We start from the raw sequence: 24,929 nt of genomic DNA on the forward strand, positions 1-24,929 counted from the left end.
TTTTTTTTTTTTTTTTTTTTTTAAGATTTTTTAATTTATTTGACAGAGAGAGAGATAGCCAGCGAGAGAGGGAATACAAGCAGGGGGGAGTGGGAGAGGGAGAAGCAGGCTTCCCGCTGATCAGGGAGCTTGATGCCGGGGCTCGATCCCAGGACCCTGGGATCACTCCCTGGGCCGAAGGCAGATGCTTAACGACTGAGCCACCCAGGTGCCCCTCTGTATCATACGCTTTTAACACAGCATTCATAGGAGACCCTAATAGGTCTAATCTGTGACATGTCCTGGGTTCATTTCATAATGCTGCTTTTATTCTTGTCCTCGCAGGAATGCTATTTAGTAATTAAATAAGAAAAAGTTAAATCATGCATAGTTTGTTACATAAAACAACCAATAAAATCTATATATTTTGTCCACTTAGTAAATCTTGGATATGAGGAAAAATGAATAGGCTTCATGGAAAGTTTATCTTTTCAGAACACACAAGTTATAAAAATACAGAATAGGAATTAAATTTATGAAATTCAACAGGGAGATAGGTTTTATTTGAATAATAATTAAAACATGTTCTTAATGAATAATTACAATATTGTTTCTGTATTATGGTTATTGATCTAAAAATTTCATTTTTCAAAGTCAGAATATATTACTTTAAAATATTTTTACTTCTTTTTTTAGCTAAAAACAAAACTACATTTTTTTCTAGGCTTTTAGAAAATACATCATAACTTACTTCTAGGCTTTCAGTGATCTCTCTTTAATCAGAGAGGTGAATTTGCCTTCATCAGATTACTACTCGGGTACTGGACTGGTTGAGTTCTTGTCCTGTTCCTATGACTAGATGAGCTTGGACAGGTCATTTGGCTGCTTTATGTCTCAGTTTCCCAATTATCGATTGATTTAGATAGTGTGGCCTGCCATAATTTACAGAGAGCATAAGGATGGGGTAGACAATACTGTATAAAATTTTTATACTTCTAAGTAGAGCCGTGCACATCATAATGTACTATCTTAATTATAGTATCTTTCACTTAATACCTCAAAATTACCTCATATCACAGCCGTATACACTTGACAGCATTCAGGGTTCTGAGTGAGCTATAAAGACAGATGCCATAAACGGCTATGGCAGAGGCAGTCAGCGTCTTGCTGATTTTAAACCCAACTCTTTTTTTCCATTTCAGGTCCCCCGAAGTCATGGGTTGCTGGCTCCTGCTCAGAGTGACAACCCCCTGTGGAGTCCGCTGTACTGGCTCGACCACCACAGAGCCCCACTGGAGCATGGAGCCAGCCTAGAGAGGGGCAGGTAGGAACTGTTTTTTCACTTTATGGCACGGTTTTGCTGATTGGAAAAGAAAAAAGTAATTTTTATACCCCAAAAGGGTATAAAACATTGGTGATTATTTTTGAAAAAGGGCTTTTCAAAACTGAGCCATATTGGAAAAAATCAGCACTTACCCGATCCTGTGCAAGCAGGCTCTATACAACATCCAGTTCCCCACTGTCCCGTGACGACAGTCCCATGTAGCACTTCTCAGATGGAAGCATTTGATCCTGTTTTTAGTGTTTATAGCATAAGTAGTTAGTAAATCAGATATGATGTTGATCTAGTTCTTAAGTCCTTAGCTACCTGTAATGACAGACTCCTGAGCTCTTCAGACATGGGAATATGCTCCGTAGTTTTCAGAACAGCTTCCTATCATTATTTCTCATTCAATATCATGTTTCTGAAAAACAGGCAAGTAATAATAACATTAATTGACCTTCTCCTAGATGCTATCTAAGTAGTTTACATGAATCACCTCATTAAGTCTTCACAAGAATAGTATGTGGTAGATACTGTGATGATCCGCATTTTACAGATGGAGAAACTGAGACATACAGACCTTAAATGGCTTGTCCAGGATTACAGTATTACTGAGTAGAAAAGCCAGAATTGAACCCAGAAGTCTGGCTGATGAGTACTTGTTATTTACCTTTACGACTATAATTCCTTATTTTGTCTACAATTGAAAAAGTTCTAATGAGAAAATTTAGAAAATTCTAAAGAGTTTTTTCTTTTTTTAAAAGATTTTATTTATTTATTTAACAGAGAGAGAGAGAGACAGCCAGCGAGAGAGGGAACACAGGCAGGGGGTGTGGGGGAGGAAGAAGCAGGCTCCCAGCGGAGGAGCCTGATGTGGGGCTCGATCCCAGGACCCTGGGATCACGCCCTGAGCTGAAGGCAGACGCTTAACGTCTGAGCCACCAGGCGCCCCACTAAAGAGTTTTTTCAAGACCAAAACACAAATTTTTTTTTTAAATATACAGAAATTGGCCCTGAGACACCTTGAGCTCAGCACTGAATAAGTTTTTGCCTGTTTTTGCCTAAAGTTTAGCTCTACCTTAAAAATAATATTAATAATTCTAAATACTTCCAATAAGTGGGCCAACCGTATTTCATGTTGCAATAAATTATCAGTAGACCATATGGTCTGCTTTTACTTTGTAATGGTGCTTTCTGGAAGATATTTTACGGGGAAATGGAGTAGAGCATGCAAACAACGGAAGCAGTCAGCATTGAATTAATAGTTGGAAATATTTCTGTAAGTTAGAAGTTATGGGTATTGTATTTATGACTATCTTGTGGTATAAAAACATTACTTCAGATGTTTATGTGACAAGAAAATAATCCTTCCGAAATCAGTTGCATGGTACCCAAGATTAAAAATAGAATAGAACAATGATCAAGAAGGATTTCTTCTTAAAGATTGATTTATCAAGATGGGAGGAACAACAAATAATTCCCCAGATACGTAGAATTGTGACAGGTTGTAAAGCTAATAAGGAAACCCTTTTCGTTTAATACTGTCTATTTTAACATAAACTTTGTTAATATTTTGAATCATTAAAGAGATTGAAAATATATAATTTTGAGGCAATGACAGCATTCTAGGTCCTTCATCAATGTGTTTTTTAAAGACATGTTCTTTCCTAAACTCTCTTTAAAAAAATAAATAAGATGCACTTTATTTTATAATAAGATTTACATTACATAATATTTATGGGAAAATTACATAATATTTATGGAAAAATTAAATATTTGATAAAAGATTACCTGGAGAGTTGATAGTTTTCTGAGGGCTCTTATTTATAAATGAGAGCACAGTGAAATGTATAACGAATATAGAGAGACAAAAAATATTTCATAAGATACTTTCTAGGAGGATTTTCCAATATTTATTTCTCTGTGACTCAAATTCTTGTTATGTTTTTCTTTACTGTAGGGAATATAATTTTGATTTTCTGTAAAGGCCAGCTTATCTGTTCTTGAAAAACAACATAGGTAGGAATGCTGTATCTAGCTCTAAAATGGCTAAACGAGAAGTCTTATAAAGGGAAGGAAAGCATGGATAGAATCAGGACCTGATTGAAATACTGTCATTTTTTCTTTCTTTTTTGTGTTGTACAGATTTGTTGAACTGAATGTTCTGATGAAGAGGTGATAAGTAAGGATAGGTCAGAGCTGTTATTCATATGATGGTTATGCTTTATCAAAATCCAGTCATACCAAAGTCTCTGAGCAAACAGGTTGTATCAGAAGGTAGACAATTTAAAGTTGATAGCAGTGGTCCCAGTAGCAAGATTCAGACTTTTAAATGTAGAAATTGAAGCAATCAAGTGATATAAGATTGTTAAGAATCCAGGATATATTGGAAAACTACTTAGCTATCAAGTTAAGGACAGTCTCTATTTAAAATATTTTCTCTACTTTTGGAGGAATAAAGCTGTGATGAATAGAAACTGGTGATTATCCAAAAGTGCAAGGTTTTTGTTTTATTAATATTTGCTAAGAACTGGAGCACAGGATATTAGAAACCAGGAATTATTCTTACATTTAGGAGAGAGCTGTGCTCCTTATCCACATATTCCCTTTTCATATCGTCCTATTGGACACTAGAACCTAAGCCAGGACTTGGTAGCCACCTCCTTCTATTCCCAAGGACCTTGCTTAGGTTACTAGGTCCCTAGGATGACCAGGAAGAAAGGAGAAGCTTAGATCTAAAAATGTCACATAGCTAATTATTGTCAGAACCAGGTTTAGAATCAAAACTCACTAACTCCAGACCAGTGCTCTTTTCATTTTATCATGCTGCCTTTCTTTATATCAGTGTTTTCCAAATAATAGAATGCATTTATCAGACAAATTCTTACACAGAAATTCAGTGCATCAAAAGGATAAAAAATTGAATGTTCTATTTAAAGCCAGGGTGGAAAGCATGAAGCTCAGACCATTGAGCCTACTCCTTTCCTCTCTTTTTCTTTTCCCACCAGACCCCTAGAGAAACCTAAGCCTTCAACAGAGTACGGTTTTAATCTGCACAATATATGTTAGAGTTCTAAAAATTATCTGTGTTTCTGTATGGCAATTACTTCATTGAATTTTTCTCTTATAAACCGTTTTCTTTGTCTGACATCTTCACTTGAGCTCCTGTTTTCAGCTCAAGGTACAACAACCAACATCTAGCAAAGTGTAGCAAGCATCTCATTTCATGCTTTGAATCCTCCAGTCCAGAAGGAAAGCCATCTTTAAGGAGCTGGAAAAGGGGTTTGAGAAGGGGAAGGAGTCTTCTGTTTAGGGAAGGAGATACTCTAGTTCTGTTTTATCTACCTTGTACCTTGTGCCTGTGCTAAATTTGAATTTGATAAAAGGTATATGCATGGAAGTAGAAGAATATTTTCTTAACTCATTCTCAACGTTGCTAAATGCTTGCGTGGAATAACCTATCTTAAGCACATGGCCCCGCTTACTCACTGCTTGGGAAATATACCACAGTACTTACTTCTGTTCCCTACCCTTGTACATTTGTTTCTTAAGCTTAGAGTTGATCATGACATTGCTGTGCAGTTTTCTGCTGCTTACTTTTAAGTTGAAATCTCATTTTTGTTTCAGATTCTCCTTCTTCTGTGGTTAACAAACAGCTCGGATCCATGTCACTTGACGAGCAACAGGGTGCGTGCAACAGGAGATGCGCTATGCCCATCCATCCATAGTTTTATTGCAATGCATAAACCAAGCTCTCTCTCACTTTTTCATAGCATTTCATTTTGATTATGGTCTAATAGTCAATATTTTGTGGGCTAAATTACCCTAGGTGATATTGTGTACAAAGGTCCTCCTTGGCCTGTACAAATTATTTTCTACATAAACTAAGTTAATTTCTACCTTTGGTCCCTTACGCCAACTTTAAATTCTCTTTTTATAATAATATTGTAATGGATATAAGCTATATCCATTTTTTAAAATTCTAGATATCATAAAATTGTGTAGAATTGTGAATGTGAGGTTACCATATTACCTAGTGGCTGATTTAGAAAAGGTTATATTATACAGTAATATTCTGTATTACCAAATGGCTATCATAACGATACTTGGTTTTATGTCTCACTTATCCAGTGGTCAAACTCCTGAAACCTTTAACTGTAAGGAATACAGTTATGAACTCAGAGATCAGCTTTGGAGCCATCAATCAGAAGGGAAAATAGCTTCCTCTAGCGCTTGTACTTTTTTGTGGTGGGAGAGGAATGAAATCAGCCTGAAAGCTATGAGCATAGCCTCATGAGGTAGACAGGTTACTTATTTATCAGGCTTTTTTATTAGCAGAGCAAATACAGCAGAGATGGGTTGGTAGAGGAAGACATGCTGACAATAAGAAGGGGAAGCTGATAAGAGAGATCGAAAGAGGAAGACTATAAAAAACTAAACAGGCTTTTAGAATTAGGGCAAACAGCTTTCCTGTTGCCCCTCAGAACTCCCTGCCCGATGCTAAATGTGTTGTGATGCAGAGGGTAAAAAAATGTTGATGTTAAATTATCAAAAATAACTTAAATAATATTCATTTTTCTCTATTTAAAAAGACAGATGATCCTTTAATAGACTTTATAAATATTTTTCCAAAAATTGGGGAAAAAATAGCTCCACCCTAAGGCCATAAGCTTTAGTTGGCTGCAAGTTTACACACGTAGGATGACTCATTTGCTGGTAGTATTTGGGAAATTAAATATTGCTGAAGTAGTGTGAAATAGATCTAATTTTAGCTCTCTTCTTGTAGACATATTCAGAAACTAATTTTAAAATAAATTACTTCTGATCTTAAATTATTCTCTGTAGACCTGAGGTGACAAGTGTTGCTGGAGGTTTTTCTGTTCTTGAGAATGAATGAATGATGAATGAGTTGGTAAATGAATTTGAGAAGTAAGAAATTAAGCATGTTTTATCTATATATATTTATTGTAGAGGTATTAACAGTGATGAATAATTCCCTTAAGGCAAAGTACAATTATATCATATTATACTATATTGTACTATTGTTTAAATCTGCTCTCTAATCAAATAATCTTTTTTTGTAAGGATATATGAATGTAAATAGTGTATCACTACCAGAGAGTTTGTAGCCAGATTCATATTCTGTTCATCACATAGAATAATTTCCATAGATTACATTGACTATTTTATTCAGTTTAGTTCGTACTTAATTTACTTATGCTATGGGATATGGCAGAAAGAGATGAATAAAGGATAACTCTCAGATTTTTGGATCAAGGCCTGGGTGAATGATGATGTCACTTAAATAGGGTAGACTTGTTGGAGGCAGAAGTCAAGAGGTTCTTTGTTTTTCTGGCGTTAATTATGATATGCCTTGTAGTCATATAAGTAGAAGTGTTATATAAAAGGGCAAATATTGAGCGGGCTTGGCAGAAGCTGTATTGTAGTAGAACATTGTCAGTGAACGGCGTAATACGTCCTCTGAGCAGAAATATTTTAAAGGTGAATAGTCTACCCAAATGAATTAAATCCTGAGCTTTTTTTATGTGCCTTTTTGTTTAGCAGGATTACATCTTTTAAAGTACTGGGGACTTCTACATCCCAGCCTTGTATTACTTAAAAATAACTTTCATAAAAATTGGAGAAACTGCCCACCACTGTCTTTCTCACCTGAACTAATGAAATCACCTCTCACCCTGGCTCCTTGTTCCCACTCAGGCCATATAGCCTGCTCCACAGCAACAGCCAGAGTGGACTTTTAAAAACAGAAACCTAATCATGTCCTTCATCTACCTACAGCTTTTTAATTGTATCCCTTTGCCCTTCAAAACAACCTAAACCCATACCTTGGTTTATAGAGCCCTTCATGACCTCTTGGCCCTTGTCTCTCCAGCCTTATCTCAGGCCACCCCTCCCTCACTTACTCAGCTCTTAACAAACAGGTCTGCTTTTAGTCCATGCTTCTTTCCCTCTCAAAAGCGTTATATACGTTATTCCCTCTACCAAAGTCCTTTTCCCTACAGCAACTGCTACTCATCAAATCCCAGTTAGAAATTTCTTTCTCAAAAACAATATGACATTTTAATTTGAAGTAATTCTCCCCTCTTTTTCTCTTTGTGACCTATTTTTCTTCATTGCATTTGTCAGAATTTGTGATCATACATTTAAGGGTTGTTTGATGCCTATATTCTCTAAATATTGCTTTCATTCACTGTTACACTCAGTGCCTAACTAACACCATATCTGTTATACGTTCAACAATAAATATCTGTTAAATGAGGGAGTGAATGAATTCTTCAAGCAGTGGAATACCATAGACATTGTTTCAGCTTGGGAGAAGCAGAACCAGCTTTATGTATTGGAAAGATGATTTTGTAAGGATTATAGATAGTTGATTGGAAGGGGGTAAGATTGAAAACTGCAAAACCCATGTAAGGGGCTGTTACAGTAGTCCAGGTGAGAGATGGTACAGCGTCCAAGCTAAGGCAGATAGTGGTGGGAAATGAGAAGAGTGGACAGATTTTTTAAATATTTAAGAGACAGAATTGATGGAACTTTGAGACTGAGTAGTTAAAAATGAATAAGGGAACCATATCCAGGCGACTTGAGGGTAATAGTGATACCATCAACCAAGATAGGGATTTCAGGAGAATCAGCTGGTTGGGGAGGCGGAACACATGAGATTTTCTTGATGTGTTGAGTTTGAAGTACCTTGAGATATCCAAGTGGAGAAATGTTATAGGCAGTTGGATGGATGGATGTTTCGGCGGGGGGTGTCACTGGAGAGGCCTGAGGTGGAGATAAACATTAAGAATCATCCATTTACAGAGAGCAGTTGAAACCAGGGGAGCGGATGAGACTGTCTAGGAAAAGAGGCTACAGTGAAAGGGGGGAGTCCATGCTACAAGAGCAAGCAGAGAAAAGGATCTAACTAAGGAGACAGAAAAGGAATGAACAGAGAAATTGGCAAGGCAGAAAGAATGCAAAGTCAGGGGAAAAGAAAAGTTCAAGGAGGAGCTGGTCAGCAGTGACATGTGAAGCAGCAATGTCAAATATGCAAAGGACTGAGAAATGTTTTTGGACTTTGGTAATATGTAGGTTACCCATTGCTGTGTCCTTGCAGTTTCAGTGGTACGGTGGAGGCAGAAGCCAGATAGCTAGCAGCGGTTGGAGATGAAAGATTTTTTTTTTTTTTAAAGGTGGAAATATTGGTATGTAGATGATCTTCCAATAAGCTCAACTGAAAAAAAAGATAGAGGACAGGTAATGTCTGGAACAGGGGTATAGTTTCAAAACTGAGCTTTTTTTTTTTTTTTTTAAGTTTACATTCTTTTCTTCATTGATTTGTAAACATTATTTTAAAACTTTTTAATACATGAAAGACTGAACCTAAGGCTTGTGTGCATTGTGTTACTTAATTATTATAACATTGCTCTGAATTAGAGATTGTAAAAGCAGAGTAAGAGAGAAGGATGATGAACTACTTGCCAAGGTTATACAGCCAATGAGGGAAGGAGCTGGGATTCACGCTCACATCTGTAGAGCCAGTAATCACTCTGCTAAGCCGGACCCCAGGAGCAGAGGGTGTGTATAAAACTGAGCATGTATATCAAATAAGGAAGACTCCTTGTGGAAGAAGTCAAAGGTATAGGGGATAGTGGATATCCTCAGATAATGCTCTTATTTCAAGTTTTAATTTTGCCAAGACTCTTGTTCTCCATTTTACCCTGTAGAATGGGAAAAGTACATTTAATAAGTTTTCTTTCTGAGTATATCTTTAAGGATTGTTTAACCGTATTTTTAATTTCTTATTCATACTTTTAAAGAGACACTTAGATTTTTTTAATTGATAATTCAGTTTTTTTTTTTTTTTTTTACCTGACCGTGTTCGTCTCATAAGCCCTCTGATACTTTGACATGTTGTTTAGTTTCCCATAGTAGTTCACAGGTTTCTTTATTGGGGATAAAAATGTTACTAATCAAAATTTTAAAATTGGGATGCCTGGCTGGCTCAGTCGGTAGAGCACACGAATCTTGATCTAAGGGTTGTAAGTTTGTGTTTCACATTGGGGATAGAGGTTACTTACAAATAAAATATTTAAAAAAGAATTTTTTTAAAAAAATTGTAATGGACTTGCTTCACTGAAAAATTTGTTTTCTTTCAATGTTTATATACACGTTATTGAACTGGTTGATTGAAGTCACTGTTTTGTTTATCTTGCATTTTTGACAAAAGCACAACATTTGATAAACATATATTTAGTCTAAACCTTCAGAGTCATAAATGCAAGCTGCCTGGTTGCCTCAATAGTTAATTTCTTTTATCAGAATACTTTGTAAAGAAACAAACTTTCAAGGAAATAAGTGCACAACATGCACATTGTTTTTATTCTGTTGTAAAATGCTTTCCACTATTCTGCAAATATAGGGCTTTGCGCACATACATTGACAGCCTTTCTGTGCTAATTAGAAACTCCTTTTGAGTAAGCACAATGATACCTGTCCTGTGTTTTGTTTAGTTTGAATGGTGTTTTAATGAGTAGTTCTGGTGTTTCTTTTTATTTAGATCTATGATTATGTTACGCCTACTGTATGGCATTTTTTCCTGTGCCCATTGATATTATGAAAATAAACACTTTTTTTTTCTGTTAAAAATACTTAGGTCAGCGATTTTACCCTATTAAAACAACAAAAGAAACCTATGACCTTAACTTTAAATTTTTGACAGGGTATAAGAAAATCATCTTGCCTGAGTTTTAAATTTTGGCCATGACTCAAGCAAGTTGCTTTATATTTGTTACAGTGATAATCATTAAGTGGAAGTTGATAATGCTGTTACATTTGAAAATTATGCCTATGGGCAGTTGCGTATCTGTCAGACACACTAATCTGTAGCCTTAGAAATATAAATGTTACCCCTCCACTGTACATATCATACAAAAGCAGGCTTCTTTTGATGTTGATAAAATGTTATCTTAGAGAATGAAGCTTGTGGGTTACCAGGAACCAGTGAAATGGTCTTACTAACTCCAGTAGGGTAGATGGGAAATGGGAAAGTGGGACCTCTCGTACATTAAGTATGCATTCCCCTAAGGTCACCCAATTAAAATTTCATTTTAGTAACATCTTGACAATATTACCTCAAGGAATATTTTAGTGTACTTTGTGTACACTAAGTACATTAAGTGTACTTTGACAGTTCCTTTTTTTATTAAATAAATATCTAATTATTGAAGCCTATTCTGTTAATGGGAAGTATAAATTCAGTATTCATCACACTGGAATATATCTGTAAATACCGTATCTTAAATTCTAGAGAAAAAATAAGTTAGTGAAGTTAGATTTCATTCTTGATTTTTTTTATATTACTTAGAACTAATTATCACTTCATTCCTTAGAATGGAGCAACTAGTCCTCCTTTCCTCAGCCACCAAGTCTGTATTCTTCCCATTAGTGATAGATTTGATCTTTTGGAGGTTAAACCCTGTTTCATTTTTATTGCATATGTTCACTTGTTCACTCTTATCCTAACCAAATCAGTATCTGTCTATATATCCAGTTAAATTGTCTTCTAACTTTGAATTGTGTGTGATAAAAATAACTGGCATTTATTGAGTTTTTAGTGTATGGCTAGCATTGTGTTAAAAATTCACATGTGTTATCTCATGTGTTCTAATACAATGAGTAATAATATCCTCATTTTACTGATGAAGAAACCAAGACTCCAAGAAATATGTAAGGACGAGAGAAATAAGTGATGGAGCCGTATTTGTATGTCTCTGTCATTAATTCAACTCATTATTATCTCTTTTTACCTGTGGCAAGTACTGGGCTCAGCACTAGGATGCATGAATGAATAAAGCGAACACTCCCGGCCTTGGAACATAGCGTTGATTAGCACTAACAGTGTTAATAATAACAGTAGAGTTGATTAACCATAATAATAATAGTGGAGACACTTATATTGCATAGTCTTTGTGCCAAACATTACTTTGAGCAATTTTTATATGTTACTTTATTTAATCCACACCACAACCTTATACAGTAGGTACTGTTTATTCTCATTTTCCAGATGAGGAAACTGAGGCAAAGAGAGGTTAAGAAACTTGCCTGAGGTCACATACTGTAAGTGTTATACATGTGGTTCAAACCCAAGCCTGGCTCTGCCATCTGTGATCGTAACTGCTATGCATCTAACAGTAAAGACAGATGGTAAAAAAATAAATGTAAGTGTGATGAGTGTTGTAAAAGAGGAAATAACAAGTTTCGTTGGGAAACATGTGAGTCTTCATCTCTTCTGGTAGGGGGGCTAAGTGAGGCATCCATAAGGATGAGACATTTAAGCTGAGCTCTGAAAGGTGAGTATGAGTAAATTAGGTGAAGGGGGCGAGAGTACAGGGAAGCATGAATAGCATGTGGAGAGGCTCTGAGATAATCACGTTAGCGTGACCGGAGGAATCCCGGTGTGGCTGGAGTGCGTGTAGCTTCAAGAGATAGCTGGAGCCCAGATTAAGAAGGACCTTTGGGACATTTTAAGGTTTTGGATTTTATTTTAACAACAGTAGGAAGCTAAGGAAGTATTTAAAATAGAGTATGGCCTGATCTGCTTTGTTCTGAATAGGTTCTGGTGAGTTGACTAGAGACCAAATCACTTAGGAAGTTCTCGTGGTAATAAAGATTTTGACCTGATGATAGAAGTATGGAAAGAGAATGAAGAGATTAAATAAATATCTATGCTATAGAATAAACAGGATTTGATAATAGTCAGATTAGGCAAGGGATTGAGGAGGAGTCCAAAGTGTAAACTGCAGTAACAACTGCAGAATTTCTCTATGGGGGTGGTCTAGTAATGGCAAGCTGGTTGGAGGGAGCAGGGTCAGCATATGTGTCTTCACATATTTGTGATTGTTTGGGAGAGTTAACGATGGAGATGTACAGATGCCATTTCTAGCTGCTGCAGGGGTGACTCCTAAGTTTTGATTGAGCATAGTTAAGTCGGTGGATACTTTCTTAAATAGGTAACCCTGGAAAAGAAGTAAAGTATGGGAGGGGATGCATAGAAGGAGGTGGGAATCACAGGCTTCGTTTTGAATATGTTGATTTTGAGTTATCTGTGTGAGACACCCATGTGGAAAAGTCTGTTGGGCTGTTGATGGTATGGATATGAAGCTTAGAAAAGATGTCAGGGGTGCCTCTCAAGGTCATGAGTTCAAGCTCTATGTTGGGCCTGGAGCCTCCTTAAAAAAAAAAAAAAAAAAAGAGGGGGAGAGAAAAATCCTTTAAAATAAAAGAAAGATGTCAGAGCTAAAGAAATAAATTGGAAATTTTCTGCATAATGATGGTGATTGAGGCCATAAAAGTAGATGAAATTGACAAGGGTGAATATAAAAAGTGAGGGGAGGAAGTAAAAATAGCTAAAACGTCTCAAAGGAAAAAAACAGAAAAATTCGCAAATTGAAGATTTTGCTAGAAGGGAACTGGTAAAGGAAATGCAGGAGCAACCACAGAGGTCAAGGTAGAGTGGACCAGTGCGACATCATGAGCTTAAGAGAAGAGAAGCTCTCAAATGCAGGAGAACTGTGTATGTGAGTGCTGCTGATAGGTCACAAGTAGTTTCCAGAAATTCTCCACTAAATTAACGTGGAGGAGATTGATCAAATTAGTGAGAGCAGTTTCACAGGCTGATAGAGACAGAGGCCATAGTAGAGCAGGAGGTGAAGAAATGGGAGATGTGAAATAAGAAAAGCATTTTGAAACCATAGGCACGGAGGATGGTTGCTGGAGGGGAACGTGGGTAAAGAGAGTGTTCTCCCAAGCTGTCTACCTCGTTTGTTCATTTTCATTTGGAAGCACATTTTAACATATTTACCTGTTCAGTATATGACAGGTTTGTTTTTTTTTAAAGAGAATATACGTGGGGAAACAGTTATGAAAAGAGAGATACTGGGTGAGGATTTTGGCAGGGCTTATATGCCACATGGGGCGGGCATCTTTACCTGTTTTCTTCCTGTCTGTTCTCCCTCAAGACTGAATGGGAAATAGGAATAGGGACTTCTTTGCACAGAGAGCTATAAGACTCACAGGTCTGCAGCAAGTGAGAGAGAGCGTAGGTAGCGTTAGGTGAAGTGACAACTACATTTCAACCCATAAATTCTAAATGTCACTGGGAATATGAAACCAGGCACAGTCTGAATCTGTATATATCCCCAACCCATGCTGAAGTTCAATTTACGTGTCTGTGTTATGTGATGAAAAAGGTTCTTGGATTAAAATTAGTATAATTGACATAAAGGTTAAGATTTGATTGCCAGGAAGAAAATTTGAGCAGAATATTACTTCCAAAAGATTTTATAAGAGGGATTTCCTAAGAAATACCTGTATTAAAGTTGTGCTTTGTTTGGTTTTGGCTTTCGTAACATAGTGTATAAAGTCAGATTGCACTAGTGAGAACACTAATTTTTAGAATTAAATGCCGTGTCTTGCAGTTGTGTGTATGGTAGAGAGGGGTTTTCTGCAAAGAATCTACTCCCAAAAATAGTTTCTCCACTTTGAATCAGAATTGCCTCCTTATACAAATGATTGGAAGAACTGGGTATTCAGTAGTCTGAAGTCTGCAGAAAAGTTACAGATTCTTGACCTATAAAGATGGAAGTTTTTCATTGTTATAGAAACTGTATTTAAGATTTTGCCTTTTCTTCTGTGTAAGCAAGTAAGTTGGGAAGAAAAATATGGGAAGATAGTTGAACCATATCATTAATGTGTCTACATTTTTTCAGAGAATTCAGAGAAACAAAGTTTCTTTTTAGATTGGATTTTTTTTTTAAACTTTTAACGTAATGGAATGAGAGGTGTCAGTAAGGTCATTGCATAATAGGAAATACTTTCAGTAAAGAATATACTATTTCTATCTTATCTCCAATTTACCTAAGCTATTATGGGTGATTAGTGGATGATTATATAGTTATGATAGTGTCCCAGCGGCAGAAAAGATGTTGGGCAGAGTGACTCTAAACAAATTATTGTGGCCATATCCTCATTAATTATCTTCATTTTGATTATTCTTTAAATTTATATATAGGCTAGGTCTCCAGGGATATTCTAGCTGAAAGTCCAAATAACATCCATATCAATATTTAGATGATATGCAAGCCTAGTTACCAAGATAGTGTGTTTTGTTCTACTGTTAGCACACTTAATTTTTTGTATGTCCTTGAGCATGTTTTTTTAGAACCACAAACGATTATAATTCCATAATGTCAATGCATGGATTAAATGGTTTGTATACATATGCATTCCCAAAGCCAGAAATGTACTTGTGGTTCATATGTGAAAGGCCCAGAAAGTATCTGATTAAGTAAAGTTCAGAGAAGTTCCTTTCAAATTATATTCCAGACAATTCTGAAGTTTCTTCCTGAGTCAGTATGCTAACCTGAAAGGGGTTTTATACCATATCTAGAGAGGATCTTTTAAATTTGGTCTTAATCTTAAAGCTTTAACAGCGTTGAACAAATTAAAAGTGATTTCCCCCCACTACCCTGCCGTTGTGCTGAGAACACCACAATTTAATTAATTTTATTCTCCTATAATGTCTTTAAAGGAAGGAGAAATAGTTCAATCTCTAGGCCCTGCAAGAAGATACAGTGTAGTTTTCAACATTCCAGGGCCAAAGTGACAATTTGGGCTACCAGAACTTTTATCAGTTATATTAATGTTGCTGATATGAATTAGACATCATTTCTGAGAAGTAATACCACCAACAATTGATATTTCTTAGCTGAAATATTTAAGCAATCTTATTTTCTACTTTTGTCTTCAAGTTATTTCCAAGACAGTATAGCAAGTAGGAACTTCACATAGAAGGAAGCCCAGATGACTATAGAGTAAAAAATCTAGCTCAGAATCACCAGTTTCATCATCCGTACAATGGACATGGGGGTATATGCAGCAAAGGTTTAAACAAGGATACATGTATCTCCTAGGACATTGTAATGCCTAATATATTTTAGTTGTTATTATAATGGTGCTTTTTTATATAAAGTCATTTGTTTAGGTGAAGTTCTAACCCTGAAGGCTCTTAAATTAAAACTTCTGTTAAGCAAGAAATATCTTAGTTAATATTTCTGTGCATTGTATAAGTAAGACTTTGAATAATACAGTTTTTAGGTTGTGTTTGCTGATCCAGCTTCTAACAAATAGAGCAAGTTAAGGAAAATTTAAATGGTTACAAATATTTTTTCAACTGCAGTAAAAATGAAACATTTAATTTTTTAGTTTTTAAAATCTTTTTCTTAGACATTTCTAGCTTAAAATATGTATTTTATCAGGAAAAAAATGTGAATTAATTCACTAGTAAGCCAGGAGTCTACATTTCTGAGAAAACTCAACATGACAGGATGTATATGATCCCGAAAAGGAGTATTAAATTAGGAAGAGTAACAAACCAGTAAGTTAGGCTGGAACAAACCAGGAAATGAACCCTAAATCTTGGATAGTTATTTTCATTAATGCCTCAGTTCTGCCTTGTGTGGTGTTTCTGCCAGAGGCGTTCGTTATTTATGTTTAGTCTTCAAGGAGTGAACTGGACTCGGGGGCCTGAAGTTTGTGTAGCTAACAGAAGAGTACATGCATTCTGTTTATACAGCGATGGGCCAATTTTACCCAGGGCTGGTGAATTCATTAACAACCTAACTGTACAAATTCTGTCAACTATAGTCATTTTATAAATTCAATGAGTACCACTATGTTTTACATGATTTACAATATGTAGATTATATTCATGAGAGATTAAATGATAACTTTGAAGTAGATACCATAAGGAAGAAGGTTTTAATTAACATTGATCATCTCAGGAAGCTTCTTGCTTTCTGGGAGGGGGCTGTTGTATACATTTAAATAAGGTATTTTCTACACTATTTTGACCTCTGAACAGCTCTTTGTTTACTATATTCCTATAATTATAGCATTCAAGTCTGTCTCTTTAATTTTACTCAAGAGAAAATTTTGATAGAGCATTTAAATGGCTTTTTAAAACTTCTGCTTCTATAATTGAGGTGGATGTAAGAAATTCAGTCCTATTCCCTCACACCTGCTTTTGTTTTCTATTCCTCCTTTACTTTAAAAGAAAAATAAATAGCAAACACTTTATAAAGTGTGAGAGATAATGAAAGAATGAACCCCATCTCTGCCTCTTGGTTTCCTGGATCATTCTGTCTTCCAGCTGTCTGTCCTCATCAATTCTAGGTGCCTGAAGATGACCATGATTTGGGTAGCAGTGGGACAAAAATTTCAGCAACATAATTAAGAATAGGGGGAAAACTATGTGTGGACATATGACTAACAGCAAATTTTTAAAAGATGGTCAAGGGTAGGACATGTTTTAAAAGTCCCATTCTTGATAATTTTATGTAAGCTAACCATCTGTTAATTCAGTTATTTTATCAGAATGCTGTTTGATAAAATACCTCCTGTAAAACACTGAATCTTTGAAAGTTGTGTAATAGCTTAACTTATTTCCAGCAGCTGTTTATATCAACGACATAGTCATAACAAAAGTAGTATAAGAACCAACGTGTTTTTACCATTTGGGAGGCCAGCTTTATAATTCATTGACGCTTTTATTTTCAAATACAAATTAATATCATAGGAGAGGATTTCTCTTGAGTTAGAATTGAAGACCTAAGAACCGATAGTCTTGAGTTTTGTTATCAGCTTGACTTCTCATCTCTTGGACAGAATCCTTTTCCCTTTCTACTACAGTTCTGTGTTTGAAGTCTTGTTAATTGCCCTCTTACAGGATAAAAGTTAGAACAGAGGTTCTGTCAGAGTCTCTTTTAATAAATGCTCCAGTGTCTTCAAGAGGGATGCACAAAGATACAAGTCCTTCATTGCAATGTAAAGTGAACCTAATGACCAAAAAGCCTGAGTAATTTTGGTTTTATGAAGTTGTTACTGCCTTTGTTGTTATTTTCCAACGCAGAAGGCTTATTTTTAGTACTGTTATATCAGTCTTGAACTGGTATCAAGAAAACAATTATATTACAGAAGAGTATTCTTTCTGCAAGCAACTGGCAGAAATGTTACATGTTTGATTTTATAGCAGTTTGTATTTTCTATGTATGTTAATGTTTCCACAAGCTATTAATCGTCATAAAAAGAAAAAATTTGAAAGCTCTATTTTATTTTGTCTTTGAATATCCATGTACTCTTGCTGGGGGGAGGTGGGGACGTGCGGGAAAGGATGATTTTGGAGTGATCTGTATCAATTTCTGTAGAATTTCTTGATTTTATTTGCCATTTTACGAAGATTTAATATGTTGAGAGATATATATACCATGGACATCCCCTGTAGATTCTTAAGGTGAAATTACCGTTTACATAATTTAGGAAACAAATTCCTTGCAAGATTAGGAGAGGAAGAGGAAATATACCAAAACATATGGTCTTATAGCAAAGAGAGTTTTATAAATATCAAAAGCACATCGTTTTCTTTTCCTCCCCTCCCAATAGAGTACAGGCTCTACTCCCTTTCTAGATTATACATCTGTGAATTTGAAAGAACAGAAAGAATTTGATAGCCTTCAGTTGTCGCAAAATTTCAGAGCCCCAGCATCTTCCTTCTCAGTGTTTCTGAAGGAGCCAGTGTTATTCTTGATGCTGTAGCAACTAAAGAATAAAAAGAGGAGCATTCCATGAAACGAAAGTCCCAGTTTATAACATATCTCATTGCTTGTTAATAATCTTTGATTTCCTAATGACGAAATACGGTTCTCAAATGTGTGTAATTCCCATCTCAATGAAAAGGAGTCATGTACACAAAGCTGGAATTTGATGCAATGCCACTTTGAAATAGAGTGTTTCTATAACACTTGCTTTTGAACTTCAAGTGAGAACCATAACATGTGAGAAAGAATTATGACAAGGACAACCTAATTTAAGTTTTATAAATTTTAGGAAATGTCATCTTTTTATTGGTTTCAGAGACTTTTTCAAATGTTTTAAACACAATTTTCAGATAACAATAATGAAAAGCTGAGCCCCAAACCAGGGACAGGTGAACCAGTTTTAAGTTTGCACTACAGCACAGAAGGAACAACTACAAGCACAATAAAACTGAACTTTACAGATGAATGGTAAGTTAATATTTTTGTAAAGCTGTTCTTAGCCGTTTTGTAGGATTGTATTAGATATTATTTTAGCACTTCATCATCTTTATGTTTTGTTTTGCTGTAATGCATTGGTTCTCAACTTTAGTATGCTTCAGATGGCTTGAAGAGGTTGTTAAAACACAGGTTAGTGGGCCCCACTCTTGATTAAGTTTGAGGTGGGATTAGAGAATTTGCATTTCTAAAAAGTTCCCAGGAGACGCTGATGTTGTTGGTCCTGGAATATTTCTTCTGATAGAAAATGCAAAAGATAAAAAAAATAATTAATCACCAATAGACCATTAGTGCTAAAAAATAAACCTAACATTTTGGAGCTTTTTTGCAGTCTTGGTCCTAATGTACATATATGTATGTATGGTTTTGGGTTTTAAAATGTAGTTTTAAATCATACTGAACATATTCTGTTCTCTCCTGCATTTATTTGGCCTAACTCCATAATAAATATTTCCACATTTCTACTTAATTTTCATAAATACAAATTTAAAAGCTGTGTAATATACCATCAGTTAGATTTACCATAGTTTACTTAACCATTTCCCTTTCATCAGGTGGTGAATTTGTTTACCTTTGTTTAAAATGATAAATATTTTGTTTACAAGCTTTTTCCTACCTTTAAGATTATTGATTCGAGATGTATTTTTAGAAGTGAATACTATCTAGGTCATAGAATGTTGCCAAATTATTTTCAAAGGGCTCTTCTGTGACTACATTTCTCCCAGCAGCATAGGAAAACGCACACATGTTGCAGTCCCCAGGCCAGTGTTCAATATCAGTATATTCATTTATTTTAAACTTGTGTATTTGATCTTAAAATAATTGTCATTTTTATTTAATTGATTCCTAGTAAGGTTGAACTTTATATTTTGTCTAGGTTCTCTTTAATGACATTTCTGATTATACTTATGGTTCATTAATCTAGTTAAATGTTATGTTTTAAAAAAACCAAGTTATGTGAGCCTCTTATATTCTTTTCATGGCCTTTTGCTTGGGACAGCATCCAAAATTTTGTATTTAAATTTATTTCTATATTAATGTGATTTAATATATAGGTAATATAATCTTTCTTAATATATAAATAATTACATATTAATATAATTATATGATTAATATGTAATAATCTGATAACCAATATATTAATTATGTTATGTAATTAATATATTATTATATTAATATATTCAGTCGTATATTATTATATATTATATGCTGGTATAATATATAAATAATATGTAGTTATATATTATTTATTAATATATAATTATATGTTGATATGTGATATTATTTATTCCAATTCACTGGTTTCCATTTGTGTTTATATGTGTATGTATTTTACATTAAAATCTTTGATTAAGTAGTATTTTCAAATATTATTGAAATCCTTCTATGTTCCAGAGACTATTCTAGACACTGGGGATGCATCAGTGAAAAAAACTGGCAAAAAAACCCTGTCCTATTGGAACTTACATTCTAGGGGAAGACAGACAATAAGCAGAGTAAATAAGTGAATTGTATAGTATGGTAGGAGGTACTAAGTGCTATGGGAGAAAATAGAGCAAGTAAGGGGTGATTGGGAGGCCTAGGGCAAGGGTAGGCATCATTGAGAAGATGGCGTTTGGACAGAAACTTGAAGGGTAAGAAGGAGGAAGCCATGCATAAATCTGGAGGAAGAGCATTGTAGGCAGAGAGAAAGCCAGTTCAGAGGCCCTGAAGCAGGAACAGACAGAGTACATTCAAGGAACTTTAAGAAAACCCGTGTAGCTGGAGTGGAATGACCAAAAGAGAAAGTAGTAGCAAAGAAGGTCAGCCAGGTAAGTGAGGAGCATATTTAAAAGGATATAGGATGTCTCTGATGGCTGTGTACAGACTGGGCCATAGGTAGAAGCCAGGTGACCAGTTGAAAGACTTTGACAGTAAGAAAGGTGGGAGAGGTGGAGAGGGCAGTGGAGATAGTAAGAAGAAATTGGATTCTCGATACATATTTGAAGGCTGAACAGTCAGTAGAATTTCTAATTTCTTTATGAGCCCTAGCATTTGAACTCAACGTCTTATAATCATGCATGATATCTGTGACCCTTTTTCTTAATACATAATTTAAGATCATAGAAGATTGTTATTCTTAATGTCTTTCCTATTCTACTCTCATGTTTCTGTACAGAAAAGGCTGGTTTTTTATAAAGCATCTCACCGGAGCATTTTTTTAGCAAAGATCTTTAGTCCCACTCTTCTTTTGAATGCGACTTTTCCTTCTCTAAAAACTGACCATGAATTACATTCTCTCATTCATTGGTTTCTTATTTCTTTATCAAAAAATAATTAGCTTTTTTTTCTGATTATGAAAGAAAAAAGGAAAAAAATGGTAAAAGGAGAATTCAGGAAGGTATGCAGTCTTTTTCATCTCTGCCAGTATGGAGTCTTGCTTTTATTTTAGTTTCTTTGATGACAGAATGAGGCAGTAGAGCACACTAAGAGCTCGGATGTTAAACTTGACAAGGTGTTGAACCTCTCTGAATCTCAGTGTTTTCATCTGAAAACGGGCATATTTAAGAGAACCTACTTCAGAGGTTTGTTGGGAAGATTTAATGAGATCACACAGGAAAAGTACATAGCACTTGGCACATTGACGGGCCCGTGATAGGCCCACATGCCAGCTTTACGTTACCATCGTTTGTAAACTGCCTTTCGTATCCTTTGCCCATTTTTCTACTGCAGTGTTTATCTTTTTCTTATTGATTTATAAGAACTATTTATTTATTACAGAATTAAGTGAGGATGACACCATTTGTCTTTCATCTGTTGCAAGTATTTTTCCCAGTTTGTTGTTTGTCTTTCAGTTTACTTACGGTAGTTTTGCTTTATGGTTTCAGCCTGTGAGCTCATGCTTAGAAAAGCCTGTCCTTCCCAGGATTAGGGGGAAAGCTTCTTCTTATTTTCCTCTTACAGTTCTGTGATTTTATATCAAAAATACGTGTTTAATCCTTCTACAGTTTATTCTGCCATGAAGTATGACGTAGAGCTATAGCTTAATTTTTCCACATGACTGTTCCTTTGTCTTAGTACCATTTATTGAACAATTTATTCTTTTTTCTGTGATTTAAAATGCCATATTAACATATGCTAAATATATTTACTTGGTTACATTGTCTTTTCCACTAATGGCTCTGTTTTCCTACATCAGTACCATGTTTCAATTATCATAACTATTATACACTGAGCATTTTATTTATGCCTGTATCATAGCTTTCTCAATGGAAAAAAAGGATTTCTATATCACATTGGCTTCTCTTTACCAAAATTGCTATATATTTCTTTCTGGTTAAAAAGAAACAACATGTTCATTGAAAAAAACAATTCAGAACCTAGAGAAAAGTATGGAAAAACTCACTTGGCGATAATCCTACTGAGATGACGCTTAACATTGGTGCATAGCCTTTCTGACATTTTTCTCTGCATATATACCCATGTAGATATACATTCTTTAAAAAAAAAATCATATTATACATGGGTGCCCTTTAAAAAAAATCAAATTGACTTTTGCAGTTAACCTAAAAGAGTTTCTATAAAATCTTGGCCAAAAGTCCATGATAATCTGCATTGTTTATTGAGTCACTGCTATATGTCTGTAATTAAGTACTGTAATTGTTAAGCTTTTTTTTTTCTTGTTCACATTTATTCTAAATCTAAGAAATTATTGCATTTCTATGAATTTAATTTTAATCTTAGATTGTTGTACATTTTCCTCTATTTTCTTTCCCATTCAAACCCCACCTTACACATAGGCCATGATTTATCACAGAATATTCATTGAAAATTATTTAAATCCATCTAGTATTCTGCTCTAGCCAAAAATGCTGACAGAATTATAGTCATTATCAGGTAGGTATTAAAACTAAAACATGAAACATTATCCTAGCCTTCTACAAAACCATAGTGATCAGTCACCTGCCATATTTGAACAGGAACCCGAAAGTGGAAGTGATCCACAGAGGGCAGTTCAAGGACCAAAGAACTATCCGGGTCTCTTTTCAAGTATTAATTTAAAAATAGCCTAGAACAACAAAGTCTGAAAGGACATATGATCAAAGTCTGTAAAACCAGGAAGAATTGGGATGCGGTGAACCATCTGTGGGGAGGACAAGAAGGGGGTCTATGTAATTAAATTAAAATTCAATAGAAATATATACCTGATTATAGAAGCATCAAAATCGTGAAGAAGTGGTGGTCCTTTTGTATTTTTAAATCTCTTTTTTAAGGTTAAAGGGGATTAGAATAATCACCTTGATCTTTGAAAGTGGTGTTTTACAAGTACTACTAAATTAATAAATCCTATATTTTATTTCTGGTGTGACTTTTTTGTTTCTCTAGTTGTAAAATGTAAAAATCATCCTAAAAGTTCGTATTTATTAACTTCTTGGTGGAACCACTTATTTTGTTCTGATGGTAGGAGCAGTACTGCCTCAAGTTCTAGAGGAAATGGGAGCCATTGCAAATCCGAGGGTCAGGAGGGACCCTTGGCCCCAGAGAGCTCTGTGCAGCCACCGGGGGACAGTGACACAAGTAAGGGTGTTGTTTTGCTTTCATCATTATGAAAACCCAGTGTTCGATGTCCACCTGCTTTTCTGTTCCTTTGCGGCAGCAGTTCTATTTCTTGTTTTTAATAAATTCCCTTTGCCGCAGTAGTCCAGATATTACTATTGATGAACAGATAGCAAATGCAAATGGCGGGGGCCTTACACATTTTAGATGGGGAGTCACAGTGAAGCACAGTGTCTCTCTGTGGACACAGAGGCCAGGCCGGTGGTCATCGCACTGAAAATATGTGAGATGTAAATGTTAGTTTGAATGATCTTTTTATACTTAGCAGCAAAATCCATAGTATCCGCCTTGATTTTTTCAAAGACTATAGGTGGCTTGTAAAGGGAAAAAAGGAATAAAATTTGAATGGGTTATGAGTGAATCTTATTTCATACAGGAAATGCCATTTAGGGACTTTTTCAGAACCCTTTCCTAGAATATTTTTCATGACCATTATATGAAATAAGTGTCTAGTACAGAGCCTAGAAATGCAGATTTTCAATAAATACTTGGTAAATGAAGGAATAAATGAATTCTACTTCTTATTAAATGAATAGGTACCTCAATGTAGCAGTTTACAAGAATTAAATATGTGTAAAAGAACTGTCTGGTGAGCGGATGTGCAGTCAGGAACAAAAAAGACTGATCCCTAATGGTCTTGGAGTTAAATCCCAGAAATAAATATTTTCAGTGGCCAAAACAGAATTTATAGTAGGGTCAACTTTACTATTCATGATAGTTGGGATTATACCAGTTACATAATGAAGGGATAGAAAAATACTCAGTTTTAAGTTTAGATTTTGTGAAGTTTAGCAAAAAGGCAAGACCAAGTAATGTCAGTTGTGAGGGGTGATTGAAAGCAGAAATTCTAAACGAAGAGTTCATGAAGGTCCATGCGTGGGCTTTGGGAGGAGGCAGTGGGCAGGATTTCTCATCCATCCTTGATAGTGTTTGTACAATTTGGTTTGTACATATATATTTGCATTATACTGAGGGGAGGATATATCTGAGTGTCAGAAGATTCTGTGATTGAAAAAAGATCAGGAGCTACTTATAAGAGGAAAGCTAGAGTTTTCAATTGGTATTTATTTTTATTTTTAAAAAATTGGATTTAATGGTAATTTGGTCTATTTATTTCCCAGAAGCTCTTGAAGAATCATCAGAGGATGTGACAACATATCAGGAAGGTACATCCTCAGAAAACACTCAGAACCGTATAGATGCAGGTGAGTTGTCTTGTTCTGTTTAGATAATTGCTTCATGTGAGAAAATAAGCCATAATTTGTTACCCTCTCCTGAGTTAGAGGCCATTTCCAAATAGATGTGTTACGGAATTCTCTCCCTACAGGGAGAGCTTCCAGTTAGATTAAACAATGTTGCTGACAAGACCAACTGTTTCACCTTATTTTCTGACAGCACAATCAGATAAATTCACATCTGAGCCATCAGATTCCAGCTCAGGAGAAAGAAATGACTTCAATCTTGATAGCTCTTGTGGGGTTCCAGAAGAATCCACTTCGTCTGAACAAGGCAAGGAACCAGGAACTTCAGATCAAACCAGCACTGAAGGTGCTCCCGATCAAAATACCACCAATCCTGAGCCTCAGTCACAAACAGAAGCCATCGGGCCTTTGGCTCACGAGGAAACATTAGCCAGGGACTCTGCTCTCCAGGACACAGATGACAGTGATGACGACCCAGTCCTGATCCCAGGTGCAAGGTATCGAGCCGGACCTGGTGATAGGTTGGTAAATTTTTGATTAAAATGAACTATAAAAAATACAATTCACAGGACTTTGAAGTTACATAAAGGAATCTCTCCGTTTTTTACAGTTGCTTTCTCTAAGGGTGTCTCAGTCATATGAACTCAGAGTTTTTTAAACTGTAAATGATTT

At 35.4% G+C, this 24,929-nt stretch overlaps 1 protein-coding gene and 1 long non-coding RNA gene across 8 annotated transcripts in view; one reads left to right on the top strand and one right to left on the bottom strand.

Moving 5' to 3' along the window:
• DCAF6 (DDB1 and CUL4 associated factor 6) overlaps positions 1-24,929 on the top strand; it is a 130,416-nt gene that overhangs the window by 73,614 nt on the left and 31,873 nt on the right. For 5 of the 7 annotated variants that reach the window (XR_005836355.1, XM_040636168.1, XM_040636169.1 and 2 more), the window contains 5 exons: positions 4,931-4,990; positions 18,315-18,432; positions 22,904-23,016; positions 24,177-24,260; positions 24,451-24,778. Coding sequence is in view for 6 of the 7 variants with exons in the window: in XM_040636168.1 (XP_040492102.1) it covers positions 4,931-4,990; positions 18,315-18,432; positions 22,904-23,016; positions 24,177-24,260; positions 24,451-24,778 (703 nt within the window). In the remaining variant the exon portion in view is untranslated. The remainder of the gene's footprint in view (positions 1-4,930; positions 4,991-18,314; positions 18,433-22,903; positions 23,017-24,176; positions 24,261-24,450; positions 24,779-24,929) is intronic. The other 2 variants (XM_040636172.1, XM_040636173.1) reach the window with 1 other exon arrangement.
• LOC121104000 overlaps positions 24,687-24,929 on the bottom strand; it is a 35,925-nt gene continuing 35,682 nt past the window's right edge. The window contains exon 3 of the long non-coding RNA XR_005836356.1: positions 24,687-24,768. This is a non-coding gene — a long non-coding RNA (uncharacterized LOC121104000). The remainder of the gene's footprint in view (positions 24,769-24,929) is intronic.

This window comes from Ursus maritimus, unplaced genomic scaffold (genome assembly GCF_017311325.1).
Source record: "Ursus maritimus isolate PB19 unplaced genomic scaffold, ASM1731132v1 scaffold_2, whole genome shotgun sequence".
NCBI classification, from domain to species: domain Eukaryota; kingdom Metazoa; phylum Chordata; class Mammalia; order Carnivora; family Ursidae; genus Ursus; species Ursus maritimus.